Source organism: Propithecus coquereli, unplaced genomic scaffold (genome assembly GCF_000956105.1).
Source record: "Propithecus coquereli isolate 6110/MARCELLA unplaced genomic scaffold, Pcoq_1.0 Scaffold438, whole genome shotgun sequence".
NCBI classification, from domain to species: Eukaryota; Metazoa; Chordata; class Mammalia; order Primates; family Indriidae; genus Propithecus; species Propithecus coquereli.
The window spans coordinates 1,917,626-1,932,043 of record NW_012150152.1 but is presented as its reverse complement, the minus strand read 5'-3'; the positions used below and the strand labels follow the sequence as shown (position 1 = coordinate 1,932,043).

General features: G+C 51.9%; 1 protein-coding gene across 9 annotated transcripts in view; it reads left to right on the top strand.

The window, feature by feature from the left end:
• MYO9B (myosin IXB) overlaps positions 1 to 14,418 on the top strand; it is a 104,337-nt gene that overhangs the window by 42,983 nt on the left and 46,936 nt on the right. For all 9 annotated transcript variants that reach the window (XM_012654068.1, XM_012654067.1, XM_012654065.1 and 6 more), the window contains exons 3-6: positions 6,224 to 6,318; positions 12,592 to 12,654; positions 13,464 to 13,563; positions 13,791 to 13,891. In XM_012654068.1, coding sequence (XP_012509522.1) covers positions 6,224 to 6,318; positions 12,592 to 12,654; positions 13,464 to 13,563; positions 13,791 to 13,891 — 359 coding nt within the window. The remainder of the gene's footprint in view (positions 1 to 6,223; positions 6,319 to 12,591; positions 12,655 to 13,463; positions 13,564 to 13,790; positions 13,892 to 14,418) is intronic.

Sequence of the window (14,418 nt, the reverse complement as noted above, 5' to 3'; positions counted from 1 at the left end):
TCCTCTTGCCTGAGCCTCCCAAAGTGCTAGGATTACAGGCATGAGCCACTGCATCTGGCCAGCTTTTTTGGATTCTATACATAGGTGAGATCATGCAGTATTTGTTTGTCTGTGCCTGGCTTATTTCACTTAACATAGGTCCTCCAGGTTCATCCATGTTGCAAATGACAGAATCTCCTTTCGTAAGGCCGAATAGGGCGCCATTGTTTACGCATACCGCGTTTTCTTTATGCGTTCATTAGCTGGTGGACACTTAGGTGGGTTCTGTGTCCTGGCTGTGGCGAGCAGCGCCGCAGTGCGCATGAGAGTGCGGACGGGTGTTCAATGTAGCGAGTTTGTTTCTTGTGGATATATATACCCAGAAGTGGGATTGCTGCATCTAGTGAGACTGTGGGGTTTTTCCCAAAGCGTACAGCTTATATTACAGACATGTTTTTTATATTATAAAAGTTGACAAAAGCGTTTCTGAGAAAGCAGAGGCCTTTCTTACATTCCAGTTTTGCCAGCGCTGAGTTTTCTGGCCTGGGGGGATGCTGGCATCAGCCCACAGCCCTCCGCATTCCTGTACCACATTATGTCATATCGTTGCTGACACCCGGGTCCCTCTTCTTCTCTCCTGCCCACCCCGGACCACACGTGATCCCCAAGGCACACCAGCCACTCTTGTGCTTGGAGACCGTGTGAGCCCCCAGCCAGCCCAGCCAAGCAGGAACACAATAGCACCCCTCGCCGCGAGCGCCAGGCCAGCATTTCCTCCTCGGATGTATAATAGCACCAACCGGATATTTTTAGATGAGCTTTGAAAAGTCTCAGTGTGCTGAGACCGCATACCAGACGTGTGAGGTCACACCGGGCCTGGGAGCAGCCTCCGTGCATGGGTAATTGGTGCACGGGTAATCGCAGAACCAGAAAGCCAGCCCTCAGGCGGCTGGCCACGGTGGTGGGAAGGACACTTCCCAGAGACACCAGGGCCCCTCACATCCCAAAGACATTCCCTTTTGTATGTGCCCAGGATACCAGGCCTGACTGTCATGTTAGAAGTCCCTGCAGACTTGTTTCCTGAGTTTAAAAGTGAGCACTAGGTGGGGTGCAGTGGCTCACGCCTGTAATCCTAGCACTCTGAGAGGCGGGAGGATCACTTGAGGGCAGGAGTTCAAGACCAGCCTGAGTAAGAGCGAGACCCCATCTCTACAAAAAATAGAAGAATCAGCTGGGTGTGGTGGCGCATGCCTGTAGTCCCAGCTACTCAGCAGGCTGAGGCAGGAGGATCTCTTGAGCCCAGGAGTTGGAGGCTGCAGTGAGCTAAGATGATGCCACTGCGCTGTAGCCTGGGCAACAGAGTGAGATCCTGTCAAAAAAATGCTGTGGCTCTTTGCGGTGTGAATGCCCGTTTCTGGGGCAGGCTCTGGACTGGGGCCCTATAGGGACCCTGGCTCAGAGAGAAATCTGTTTGTTTCCCAGTGCCACCGTCAGGGAGCCCCACCCGGGGACAGGCATCCTTTCACCATATGCTCATAGGACAGGCAGGAAGGACTTCACATGCGCCTTCCTAGGAGTTTATTTTAGGGTTGCCTCCCAGCCTCTCCGAGTTGAGGCCGATGGAGCGCAGGAGCCTGGCAGCAGGGCCACACAGGCGGGCCAGGCAGCGCTGTGTCTGTCGAGCAGGGCGGAGCGTGCCAGGAGCTAGGCTGAGGCTCATTTTCTGCGGGAGCTCCCACCGCAGACCTGCAGGTTCTCCTAAAGGTGTAAGGATGTGAGGGGACAGCGCGCTGAGAGTTCATAGGTTGTACTTCAAAGAAAACACCGATTCTATGGCTACACTTTGGGGAACTGGAGAGTAAACCCAGAGAGACAGCTTTCTTTCCCAAAGGATTCTTCGGCGTCTACGGGCGGTGCCCAGGGGAGCCCTCATAGAGGGGTGAAGGGCCCAGCGAGCCCCACACCACCCTGCCCTGCAACCCTCTGGCTTCCGTCTCTATACATCAGTGCCTTCCAACCAGGGCAATTTGGCGATCTCTGGGGACACTTTTTGGTCATCCCGGCTGCTACTGGCATCTGGTGGGTTAGGCCAGGGATGCTGCTCAGCATAGGCTGCAGTGCACAGTACACCCCATAGCACACGGTGGCCCAGCCCTACGAGTCCTGTAGTCACTCAGGAGAGCAGATGTCACCAAGCAGGGTGTAGACATCACCCAGCCACCAGCCGAGGACCAGCGCCTGCTGGTTCTCAGTGGCCGTCCAGCCCCCAGGTTTAATCAGCCCCTCCAGAGACTTTCCAGAAGTCAGCAGGTCAGGGCCAGGTGCAGTGGCTCATACCTGTAGTCCCAGCACTTTGGGAGGCTGAGGCGGGAGGATCGCTTGAGCTCAGGAGTTTGAGGCTGCAGTGAGCCGTGATCATGCTACTTCACTCCAGCCTGGGCGACAGAGTGAGACCCTGTCTCAAAAAAATAATAAAAAACTCAGCAGGCCAACAAAGCCCATGTGGAGATGCATCGCCAAGCGCCCAGGTGCTGCCGGACCCTGAACAGACTCCGCGTTCTCTGTAAGGGACCGGGTCACCTCTCTGGCGCCCCCACTTTACCACTTTCCTACCTACTGACTTGGCCCAAGTGTGACTCGAGCCCCTTCCGTTCACTTGTCCCATGACCTAATTAGCCGATGCCTTGAGAAGCGTGACCCACATGTGAGTCCAAACACGGCCACTATCCGGCTCCAAGCTCTGCCCGAGGCCTCGTGCCTCTGAACGGAGCCATTCTCCAAGGAAGCATCTGGGCCTTCCACAATCAGATGCTTTTTTATGGGGCTTCCCCCTTTAGGCTGCCACACAAAAGCTTCCCCTCCTCACCCACCCAGGCTGCCATAATGAAATAGTTACTGGTCACTTAGGGGCAGGGATATGTTCTGAGAAATGCGTTGTTAGGCAGTTTCATCGTCACGAGAACATCGCAGGGTGTACTCAAACAAACCTGCGCAGTGGAGCCTCCTCCACACCTGCACCGTGTGGCGCAGCCTGTTGCTCCTGGGCTAGAAACCCAGACGGCATATTATTGTCCTGAATGCAATTGTAACACGATGCTAAGTGGTAAATATTTGTGCATCTCAACATAGAAAAGGTACGGTAAAAATACGGTATTGTGATCTTTTTTTATTTTTTTTTTTAAGAGACATCTCCATCTGTTGCCCAGGCTGGAGTGCACGGGTACGATCGTAGCTGCCTGCAGACTGGAACTCCTGGGCTCAGCAAATCCTCCCGCCTCAACCTCCTGAGTAGCTGGGCCTGCAGCTGGTGCACACCACCACGCCCGGCTAATTTTCTAATTTTTTGTAGAGACGGGGGTCTTGTGTTGCCCAGGCTGGTCTCAAACTCCTGGGCTCAATCAGTCCTCCTGCCTCAGCCTCCCAAAGTGCTGAGATTATAGATGTGAGACACCGAACCCAGCCCAGTATTATAATCTTAGGGACCACCGTTACATATTGCAGTGCGTCCTTGACTGAAACTTTATTGCGTGGCAGGTAACTGTAGCACATAAACTGGGTGGCTGAAACAACAGGAATGTGTTTCTCACAGTTCTGAAGAGTGGAAAGTCCAAGATCAAGGCACAGGCAGATTCGGGGTCCTGCAAGGGCCACTTCCTTGTACATAGATGACGTCTTATTCCCTATGTCCTCACATGGTGGCAGGAGGGAGGGGGCTCTCTGGGGTCCGTTTTATAAGGGCACTGGGACGGACACAGAGGCTGACGCCTATAATCCCAGTAGTTTCGGAGGCCAAGGCAGGGGGATTGCCTGAGGCCAGGAGTTCGAGACCAGCCTGAGCAACAGCGAGACCCCATCTCTACTAAAAATAGAAAAATTCGCCAGGCGTGTTGGTGTGCGCCTGTAGTCCCAGCTACTCAGGAAGCTGAGGCAGGAGGATCATTTCAGCCCAGGAGTTGGAGGCTGCAGTGAGCTAGGCTGATGCCACGGCACTCTAGCCCCAGCGACAGAGCAAGACCTTATCTCAAAATAATAATAATAATAAAGGTACTAATCCCATTCCCGAGGGCTCCACTCTCATGACCTCATCACCTCCCAAAGGCACCTCGTCCTGACCCTGTCATCCTGAGGGTGAGGATTCAACATACGACATTGCGGGGGACACAGACATGAAGTCTGTGACAACCAGTGTCCATCCCACTGTGGAGCACAACCTTCGAGAAAATCCCATCTGCTCTCAGCGTCAGCGTGTGTCCTGGTGTCTGACGCCACCATGTGCTTGGCAGCCTCCCCGCTGGCCCCCGCCGAAACGGGGCCTTGGCAGTGGCCTGGCCGCCTCCTTCCCACTGGCCTTGCTTTCTTCCAGTCTCCCTGGGCAACTCGGCCTCTCGAACAGCAGCACTGCTGCTGCCAAATTTCCCTTTTTGCGTGTGACTCTGGGGCGTGTGCCCTCCACCTCCATACCCGCCATGTCACCCCATCCCTAGCCCCTGGAGCCACAAGGGCTTGGATAGTGGAACACCAGCCCCAGGACCAGCTCTTCCTCCTCTCCCCTCATCTGCCGGGCCCCGTGGCCTCCACACTGCCAGCCTCACCTTGTCCTTTCTCTCCCAGAAGCAGGCAGCCCCCCACTCCCACCTCCTCCCAACTCATTCATGCTGCCCCCCAGCACCTGCCCTGTCTTAAGCCCTCTGGGGCAGTGGGCAGGAACTGAGCAGGGAGAGGATGTCCTCTGTCCTCATCTGGGTGATGGTTACACGGGAGGCAGCACGGGGGACCCCAGCGAGCCACACGCTCCATACACTGCGCACACTTCCCTGTATATAAGGATTCCTTGGTACAGGGTGAAAAACTGGCCTCGTGACAAAGGCAGGAAGCACTGACACCTGCCACCACGTGGATGAGCCTAGAAAACACGATGCTGAGCAAGAGAAGCCAGACATGAATGGCACACAGTGTGTGACTCCATTTGTGTGACGTGTCCAGAACAGGCCGATCCACAGAGACAGGAAGCAGACTTGTGGCTGCCAGGGGCTGGGGGAGGGGGATGGGGAGTGACTGCTGATGAGGACGGGGTCTCCTTTTGGGGGGATGAGAACATTCTGGAACTAGACAGAGGTGGAAGTTGCACAGCATTGTGAATGTGCTAAGTGCCACTGAATTGTCTGCTTTAACACGGTGAATCATACGTTATTGTTAGTTTTACCTAAGTTAAAATAAATTGCTCTGTGAACCACTTGTCTTTCTGTCAACTGTAAAACTCCTCTGACATGACCCTCACCCCCATCGGCTCCCTCACACCTGCCTGGTGCCCGGCAGAGAGCCCAGAGTTCAGATCAGCCCAGGGGCTCCAGAGTCTCCCCAGAAGGGCCACATAGTCACTATTTCCATCCGTGCAGACCAGACGGGCTCTGTCGCAGCACACGCAGACAGGGCTGATGTGTGCAGATAAAACTTCATTTGTGGACACCAAACTGTGAATAGGATTTTTACATGTCAGGAAATATTCTTTCTTAGGTTTTGTTGTTGTTTTTGGTGTTTTTTAACAATTTACAAATGTAAAAACCATACTTGGCTTGCAGGTAGTACAAAAACAGGCAGCGGACCGATTTGGGTCATGGGCTGTGGTTTGCCATATGGGATGAACGATTATAACTGGAAAAGAATTTGGCGATTGGCATTTTTAATGTCAAAGACTTACAATGTGAGCATTTCACACAACCACGGACATAGAGATAGAGAGTAAAATCAGCTTGGCACGGTGGCTTGCGCTTATAATCCCAGCACTTTGGGAGGCCGAGGCGGCAAGATCAGTTGAGGCCAGTTTGAGAGCAGCCTGGGCAACACAGTGAAACCCCATCTCTACAAAAACATTTAAAACATTAGGCGCACCCCTGTAGTCCCAGCTACTCAGGAGGCTGAGGCAGGAGGATCGCTCGAGCACAAGAGTTCAAGGCTATAGTGAGCTGTGATTGTGCCACTGCACTCTACCCAGAGCGACAGACAGATTGAGACCCTGTCTCCAGGAAAAAAAAAAAAAAGTGAAATATCAGCGTGTACCTTGGCTGCACACCTCTGCGTTTTCCAGTTTTTATCTGGGCTTGAGTGACTGGAACATGCAGAGGTGTGCAGCCGAGGTACTTGCCAATGCTTTACTCTTTTTTTTAAGAGCCTGGAGGCTCCAGGTTTGAGGCCTGTGGACATTCCATCGTAATGATCTGAAAACCTGTCTTTGTTTTCCCGGCAGGCTTTCGGAAACGCCAAGACAGCCCACAACGACAACTCCAGCCGATTTGGGAAATTCATCCAGGTCAACTACCTGGAGAGCGGCATCGTGAGAGGGTGAGTTGACATCCTGGGGGTCCCGTGGGTGGGCGCGCCCCTCAGCCCCATGCTGTTACTTCCTGACATGCACATAGTCGCAGGAATCATGGCCGTGCAGACATCTGAGCATCATGCAGGACAGTGAGTGTGATTTTAAGTCTTCGAGATGAAGGTCTGAACGGGGAGTTGAGGTCAGAAATGTGGGTGGGTGGAGGGCGCGGTGGCACCGCTGGAGTAAGTGCACCTGGCTGCGGGCACTAGTGCAGTGGGTTTAGTGCGGTGGGTTTAGCAAGGGCAAGCAAGGACAGCCCAGTCTCTTTCCTGGTCTTGACAAGGTTTCTAATTTGGTGGGTCTGGGGGTGTCACAGGCAGAATGAATGTGAACTCTGGCACTTGCAGAGCATGAGCCTCTGTAGCCAGAAAGAAATGTGATGCTGGGTAGCAAGCGAGGCGGTCATCCACGGAAACACCGAAGCGTGGACGGACTTCATTGGTGGATGGGTAGATTCATGGGTAGGTGGATGGATTCGTGGGTGGATGGATTCATTGCCAAATGGGTAGATTCATTAGTAGGTAGAAGGATAAATGGGTAGATTTGTGGGTGGGTGGATGGTGGATGGATCGATTCGTGGTTAGGTGGGTGTGTTGATCAGTGGATCCATTGATGGGTGGGTGGATGAGTGCGTAGATGGCATCGGCAGGGTCTGGGGCCTGGCTGCTCACCACAGTCCTCCCCCCACTGCGGACTCTAACTGGCTCATCTGAGTGGGATCGTGCAGTATTTGTTCCTTTGTGTCTGGCTTAGTCCACTCAGCAGAATGTCCTCAAGCTTCATCTATGTTGTAGCACGTGGCAGAATTCGCTTCCTTTGTAAGCCCAAGTAATATTCCACCGTGCGGTTCTACCCCACTGTGTTTATCCACTCACCCGTTGCCCGGCGCCTGGGCTGTTTCTACCTTTTGGGTGCTGTGAATAAGGCCGCTGTGAACATGGGTGTACAAATACCTCTTGAGGATCCTGCTGTAATTCTTGGACCTCAAAGAATATACCCGGCAGTGAACTTGCAGGATCGTTTGGTGATTCTGAGTTCAGTGTTTCTGAGGAGTCGCTGTAGTGGTTCCACAGCAGCAGCGCTGTTCGTGTTCCCGTCGATAGCGCACAAGCGTCTCCGCCCCTTAATTTTTATTTTTTTCTCCCACAAGTCCACATTTTGCTTGATTGTATCTGCCACATTGCAAAGATTTTGACCTACAGGAGGTACCCAGACTATCTTGTTGGGCAGGTGACACAGATACTGTTTCTACAGTTATTTTAATTTATTTATTTATTCATTTTCGAGACAGGGTCTCACTGTCACCCAGGCTGGAGTGCAGTGCTACGATCACAGCTCACTGCAGCCTTGAACTCCTGGGCTCAAGCGATCCTCCTGCCTCAGCCTCCCGAGTAGTTGGCGCTACAGGTGCCACCACCACACCCAGCTAACTTTTGCATTTTTCGTAGAGACAGCATCTCTCTGTGTTGCCCAGGCTGATGTCGAATTCCTGACCTCAACCAGTCCTCCCACCTCAGCCTCCCAAAGTGCTGGGATTACAGGCGGCAGCTACCACGCCAGACCACCAGGGGTTCCCTTCAGAAGAAGCTAAGAGGCTGTGCCCCAGTGGGCACTGCACCCTCCTCTTGCACATGGCCTCAGTGTCCTAGGGCTGCCATAAGAGAACATGACAAACTGTACTGCCTGAACAACAGGAATTTATTCTCTCGTGGTCTCAGAGGCCAGAAGTCTGCGATCAAAGTGTCCGCAGGGAGGGTTCCTTCTCAGGGCTCTAGGGGAGGGCCCTTCCTTCCCTCTTCCAGCTTCTGGTGGCTCCAAGTGCTCCTTGGCTTGTGGTTGCTCGCTTAAGCCTCTGCCTCCATCTTCACGTGGCCTGTGGTCTCTGTGTGCCTTTCCCCTTCTCCTGTGAGAATACTCGTTACTGAATTTAGGGCCCACCTAGATCCCTAGGGATGATCTCGAGATGATTCCCTCTGCAAAGACTCTTCCCAAGTAAGGCCACATTCACAGGTTCTGGGGTGTGGACATGCCTTCCAGGGCCACCGCTGGGTCCAGGACACAGCAAGGACTGGCCTGGCCCTCGGCCAAGTGGTCCACCCACCCTGCCAGCCACAGGCTCCCGTCAGGTTCAGGACCAGTGGCCCTCAGTGGCTGGATCTCCCACACCAGCTTTTGAAAGTTCCATCCATGGCCTTGGATTCAGGACAGGAAGTCCCATCTCCAGCCCCGACCATGGCCCAGGCAGGGACACACACTTCCTGTCCTGAGAGCAGCCACAGCCACCTCGCAAGGAGCAGGCTCAGACCCAGTTCTGCTTTTGTCCACTTTGGGGCAGGTGACACTTCCCAGTGCCATTTCCCACTGAGGCCAAGGGTCAGGAGCAGTCCGAGCCTACCCCCAGTTCCCTAATTTGTGAGGCTTTGGCTTCCTGTGTGTTCACGGACTTGGTGCCAGGGGATCCCTGGCTCCCTGCAAGACCCCTTTATTAGAGGCCCAGGCCTTGAAAATGATCAAGAAGGAGTTGGGCGCAGTGGCTCACGCCTATAATCCTAGCTACTTGGGAGGCTGAGGTGGGAGGATGGCTTGAGGCCAGGAGTTTAAGACCAGCCTGGGCAGCATAGCAAGACCCCATCTCTTAAGAAGAAAAAAGAAAGAAAGAAGGAAAATGATTGGGAAAGGGACAGGGCCATCATCAGTCAAATGACAATTCAGTGCCAAACACCTGTGGCCAGCCTATTTTCCTGCCATTGTGGGGTTGTATCCTACCCCTACCCCTACAGACAGACATATCACAAGGAAAACTGGCCACAGGTTGAGATTCAACATTGAGTTTGATTCTAGAACCAGATGCAGCCTCCCTCCCCAGGAAATCAGACTGAGGAAAGGTGCTGAAATTGAATGGCTACTAGGTGGGAGAAGGAATAGAAGAAAATGTTTTTTCTCCTACTTTGAAAGAAAGGAGGACCCAGGCCGGGCCACTGGAAACCTACCTGTGCATGTTTTATGTCCCCGTGGGGGCCTACAAATGACTGCCATCCTGGAGAGAGAGGCAGGCCGTGTCCATCAAGCCTAGACTGAGGAATCCATGCTGTCCCCAGGCCCTGCCACCCCTCAGGCACCAGCTGAGTCTCCTGTATAACGAGGAAGGGCTCAGACAAGGGTGGTCTGTAGGCCCCACCCAGCTCACACACCTGGCGATGGGGGAACCCTCAGGAGCCTGGCCCCTCTAGACCATGACAGCCCCGGTGGTTGTAGAAGGAGCCCACTAGGCCACCTCCCTCCTACAGGGTCTTGGACAGCATGCCTTAGCTCCGTGTCCACCATTGGGAGCCACCGTGGCCACCCCAGCGGGTAGGGAGATTCCCTGAGAAACGCTTTGAGTGACATCTAGAACCTAGTCCTAGTGGGTCCTTACGAAACATTCGCCGTCACCATGGTTAGTGCTGAGAGAGAGTGTGACTGCGGAGATGCCCGGGCCCCTGCTCCAGCTCCCTGAGACACAAGGTCCCACATGACACCACATGCCTCCCGAGGGGCTGTGAGAACTTCATTTGGAGGAAACACGTTAACTGCTTGGCACAGAGAAAACAGTCAGTAAATGGCGGAACACCAAACTGTCTGAATACAAGCAAGTATTGCCATGTGTCAAAGAGCCCTGCTCTGAATTCAAAAGACACTGTGACGGAAATGAAAAAGCAAGGCCCAGACCCAGAGGAGGGACCTGCATGTCATTGACCCAGCAAAGGACTTGTGTCTAGAATACATAAAGGGCATTTACAACTCAATAACAGGACCAAAAACCCAATAATAAAATAGGCAAAAGACAGGAGTTCAACGCTATGGTGAGGTATGATCACGCTGCTGCATTCTAGCCCGGGGGACAGAGCAAGACCCTGTCCATGAGATAAGATAAAATAATAATACAGGCAAAAGACTTCAAGAGACACTTCCTCAAAGAGATGTGAGTGACAAGCACATGAGAGGGTGCTGCATGTCGTCAGTCTCGGGGAAATGCAAATCAGACTGCAGTGAGCTATCGCTCCACCCCCACGAGGATGCCTAGAACCAAAAAGACAGATGCTAGCGAGTGCTGGCGAGGGTGTGGAGAAATTGGAACCCTCATACACCCCGATGTAAAATAATGCAGCTGCCTTGGAAAACTGCTGGGCAGTTTCTTAAAAAGTTGAACATAGAATGACCATGTGACCCAGCAATTCCTCTCCTAGGTATTAGCCCTGGAGAAATGGCAACCTACATCGACACAAAGACTTGTGTGCAGGTTTCTGCAGCAGGATCATTCAAGGTAGCTAAAGGCTGGAAACAACCCAAAGGCCCACCAACAGCTGTATGGGTGAACACAATGCGGCCCATCCACGTGGCGGAATATTATTCAGCCGTTAAAAAGGATCGAAGCGCTGTGCCGTGCTTCTGTCAACTGAGAAATCACAAGGTCCGTAAATCTGGAAAGGAGACTGTACTTCTTATAAAGGGTTAGAGCCTGCAGTGTGGCCGTCCTGACCAGCGTAACTTCCAAGAGAGGCCCTTCGAGGAGCAGAAGACAGAGCTAGGATTTATGCTGAGTGGCTCGGCTACGTATGCATGTTCACCAGATTCTAGGAGGAGCTAGAAATATTCGTGAAGGGGGTTCTACGGTGCGCATCAAACACACATGCGTGTTCCGTGCGACCACGTTCACTTTGGGGTGGAGACTCCACATCGAAATGTGTGACAGTTAAGCCCTGTACATCAAATGGCACAGGAGGAACACGAAGGCGCTTAGTGCCCCATCTCTGTAAACCAGCCAGAGCCAGTCTGTGGTCTCCTATCAGGAAAAAGTTACTAAAATCAGCCTCCTATCCAGTCCTGGCTGTAGTTATGGCTTGTGGAACAGAGGAGTGGGAGTCAGTGAATTGGCATCTGTTGGTGAATGGGCTGCAATGGTTTTAATATCACTTATCTCGAAGCCAGTGCTTGTTTAGCTGCTAGACGAAAGGAAAAACCTCGTGACAGTTAGAACATAGTTAATTCTTTAAACGTAGAAGTGCGTGACTTAGCCCTGGTCTGGCATGGCCTTAAGTCCTGTTTTTAATTTGGTGTCTAATTGCCACGAAGAGTCCATCTTGCTAGTCTTATGATCTCCATCTTAACGTTAATACTGGCCACTTTTGTCCAAACTGGAAAAGGGAGGGGGTATAACGAGGCGCATCTGACCTCCCATTCCGTCATGGCTGGGAACAGAGTAGTTAAGGTTTCTCTGGGGTTCCCTGGACCAAGAAGGGGTCCATTCAGTCAGTTGGATGGCTTAGAATTTTTTTTTTTTTTAAGACAAGGTCTCTCTCTGTCGCCCCAGCCAGAGTGCAGTGGCATTGTCACAGCTCACTGCAACCTCGAACTCCTGGGCTCAAGCGATCCTCCTGCCTCAGCCTCCCCAGTAGCTGGGACTACAGATGCACCACCACACCGGCTGACGTCAGTTTCTTGGTTGAGACAAATGTGCCCTGAAAATGTATGGTGTTCATATTCAGGGGAAAAAATGTTTTTAATTGGAGAAACATTTAATGCCTGAGGAGATGGTAGGATCCAGGGCAACCTTCCTGTATGTGATCAAGTGGGTAGAATCATTGCTGTCCCTGCCCACCTAGGGGTGGGTCTCACATGATGCCATGTTGGGCTTCTGTGTCTATCCATCGGCCAGAATGTGGTCTGGGGAGAAAAAGGGGCCAGCCCAGGTTCCTTATTTTTATAGATTGTAGTCAAAGGGCAAGGCAACGTTTAGGATGATTACATTTATACAGCATGTATTTACATTGTTCGAAAGGAAATTAATTTGTAGCTGACTGTACCATGGTACTAAATACTGTACAAAACACAGTTCTACACACTGGGCACAGTGGCTGATGCCTGCAATCCCAGCAGTCTGGGAGGCTGAGGCAGGAGGATCACTTGAGACCAGCCTGGGCAACATAGTAAGACCCCATCTCTACAAAAAGTAAAAGTTAGCCAGTCGTGGTAGTTCATGCCTCTGTAGTCCCAGCTACTCAGGAGGCTGAGGCAGGAGGATCACTTGAGCCAGGAGTTTGAGGTTGCTGTCAGGTTATCATGATGCCACTGCACTCTAGCCCAGAATGACAGAGCGAGACTCTGTTTCAAAAAAATAAAAAACATAGTTATTTAAGAAAACAATTTTAATAATACTAAAATGTAACATTTTATTCCTGCTTTTTTTCTTTTAATGACAGAGCTGTCGTCGAAAAATATCTGCTTGAAAAGTCTCGCCTGGTCTCTCAGGAGAAGGATGAGAGGTAGGAGGATGTTTGAATGCCGCACCGTGTCTGCGTTTGTTCCTACAACGGGGAGAAGCAAATGTCCTGAGGTCCAAGGACCTTTAGGGGAGGCCATGGAGGCTGTCACAGGAGGGGGCCTGTGACCTCAAGCTTTGTGTCCATACCTCCTCCTAAGCCACCTGTTTGTGCCTCCTCCTAAAACTTTCTAAGGAGGCTGGGCAAGGTGACTTATGTCTATAATCCTAGCACTCTGGGAGGCCAGGTGGGAGGATCACTTGAGGCCAGGAGATCAAGACCAGCCTGAACAAGAGCAAGACCCCGTCTCTAGTAAAAATATTAAAAACTAGCCGGTCTTGGTGGCGTGTACCTGTGGTCCCACCTACTTGCAAGACTGAGGCAGAAGGATCACATAAGCCCAGGAGTTTGAGGTTGCTGTGAGCTAGGCTGACGCCACTGTACTCTACCCTGGGCAATTGAGTGAGACTCTGTCTCAAAAAACAACAAAACAAACAAAAAAACCTGAGGGTTTTACCCTCAGTATGTGCTCAGATGTCTGCCCACAATGTGATTAGATTAGAAGAAGAATTCCTGATTGACAAATGAGACAAACTCATTCACCCTCAGTCCCTCAGAAATCTGTTTACTTGAGAAGTCTGTTTGATTTTTTAAAGACATAATAAGAATTGACTTATTGTTTTAAATGTGTACGTATTTGAGGTGCTTTTTACTCCTTGGTGTGGTCTCCAAAGCAAATTAGTAGTGGTTTGAAAAGTAGCTATTGCGTGGCCTCCAAAAACGACTTTATTCCTCCTAATTTTGACCCACAGGAACTACCACGTGTTTTATTATTTGTTACTTGGTGTCAGCGAGGAAGAGCGCCAAGAATTTCAGCTCAAGCAGCCTGAAGATTATTTCTACCTCAACCAGGTAAACAGCCCCGAGCCCCAGCCACAAACGCCACTTCTGTTCCCAGCCACGGCTGGAAAGTCAGAGGCTGCCTGCCTCGGCCCTGAGGCTCCAAGGCGGTGGCATAAAGGATCCCATTCATTCCCAGAGTCCTGGGCCTGGCCTCGTCACTTCCAGCCAGAATCACTTTCACACACCACCCTGGCCTGCCCAGAAACACTCACGCTGCCAACGCCTTTGTTTTTCAGCATAACTTGAATATTGAAGATGGGGAAGACCTGAAGCACGACTTTGAGAGACTCAAGCAGGCCATGGAGATGGTGGGCTTCCTCCCTGCCACCAAGAAGCAGTAAGTGAGGGGGCCAGGGGCCGCCGTTCCACCATGGCCTACAGGGGGTGCCCTTGGCTCTTCCTGGTCACTCTGAGATCTGACCCACAACCCAGCAGAAAACCGGCAAGTCCCAAACAGAGCCACCCTAAGGGTAGCCCAGTAACAATGAGCAACTCAAGCCATTAATCATTTGATTCCAGTCAAAACCAATACGAATATACTTAACGCTGCTGAACTGTCCACTTGAAAATGGTTAAGGCAGACTGGGCACAGTGGCTCATGCCTATAATGCTAGCACTTTGGGAGGCTGAGGCAGGAAGATCGCTTGAGGTCAAGAGTTCAAGACCAGCCTGAGCAAGAGCAAGACTGTCTCTACAAAAAAAATAGAAAAATTAGCCTGGTGCGATGGTGCGCACCTGTAGTCCCACCTCCACTCCGGGAGGCCAAGGCGGGAGGATCATTCAAGGTCAGGAGTTCGAGACCAGCCTGAGCAAGAGCGAGACCCCGTCTCTACTAAAAATAGAAAGAAATTAGCTGGAAAACTA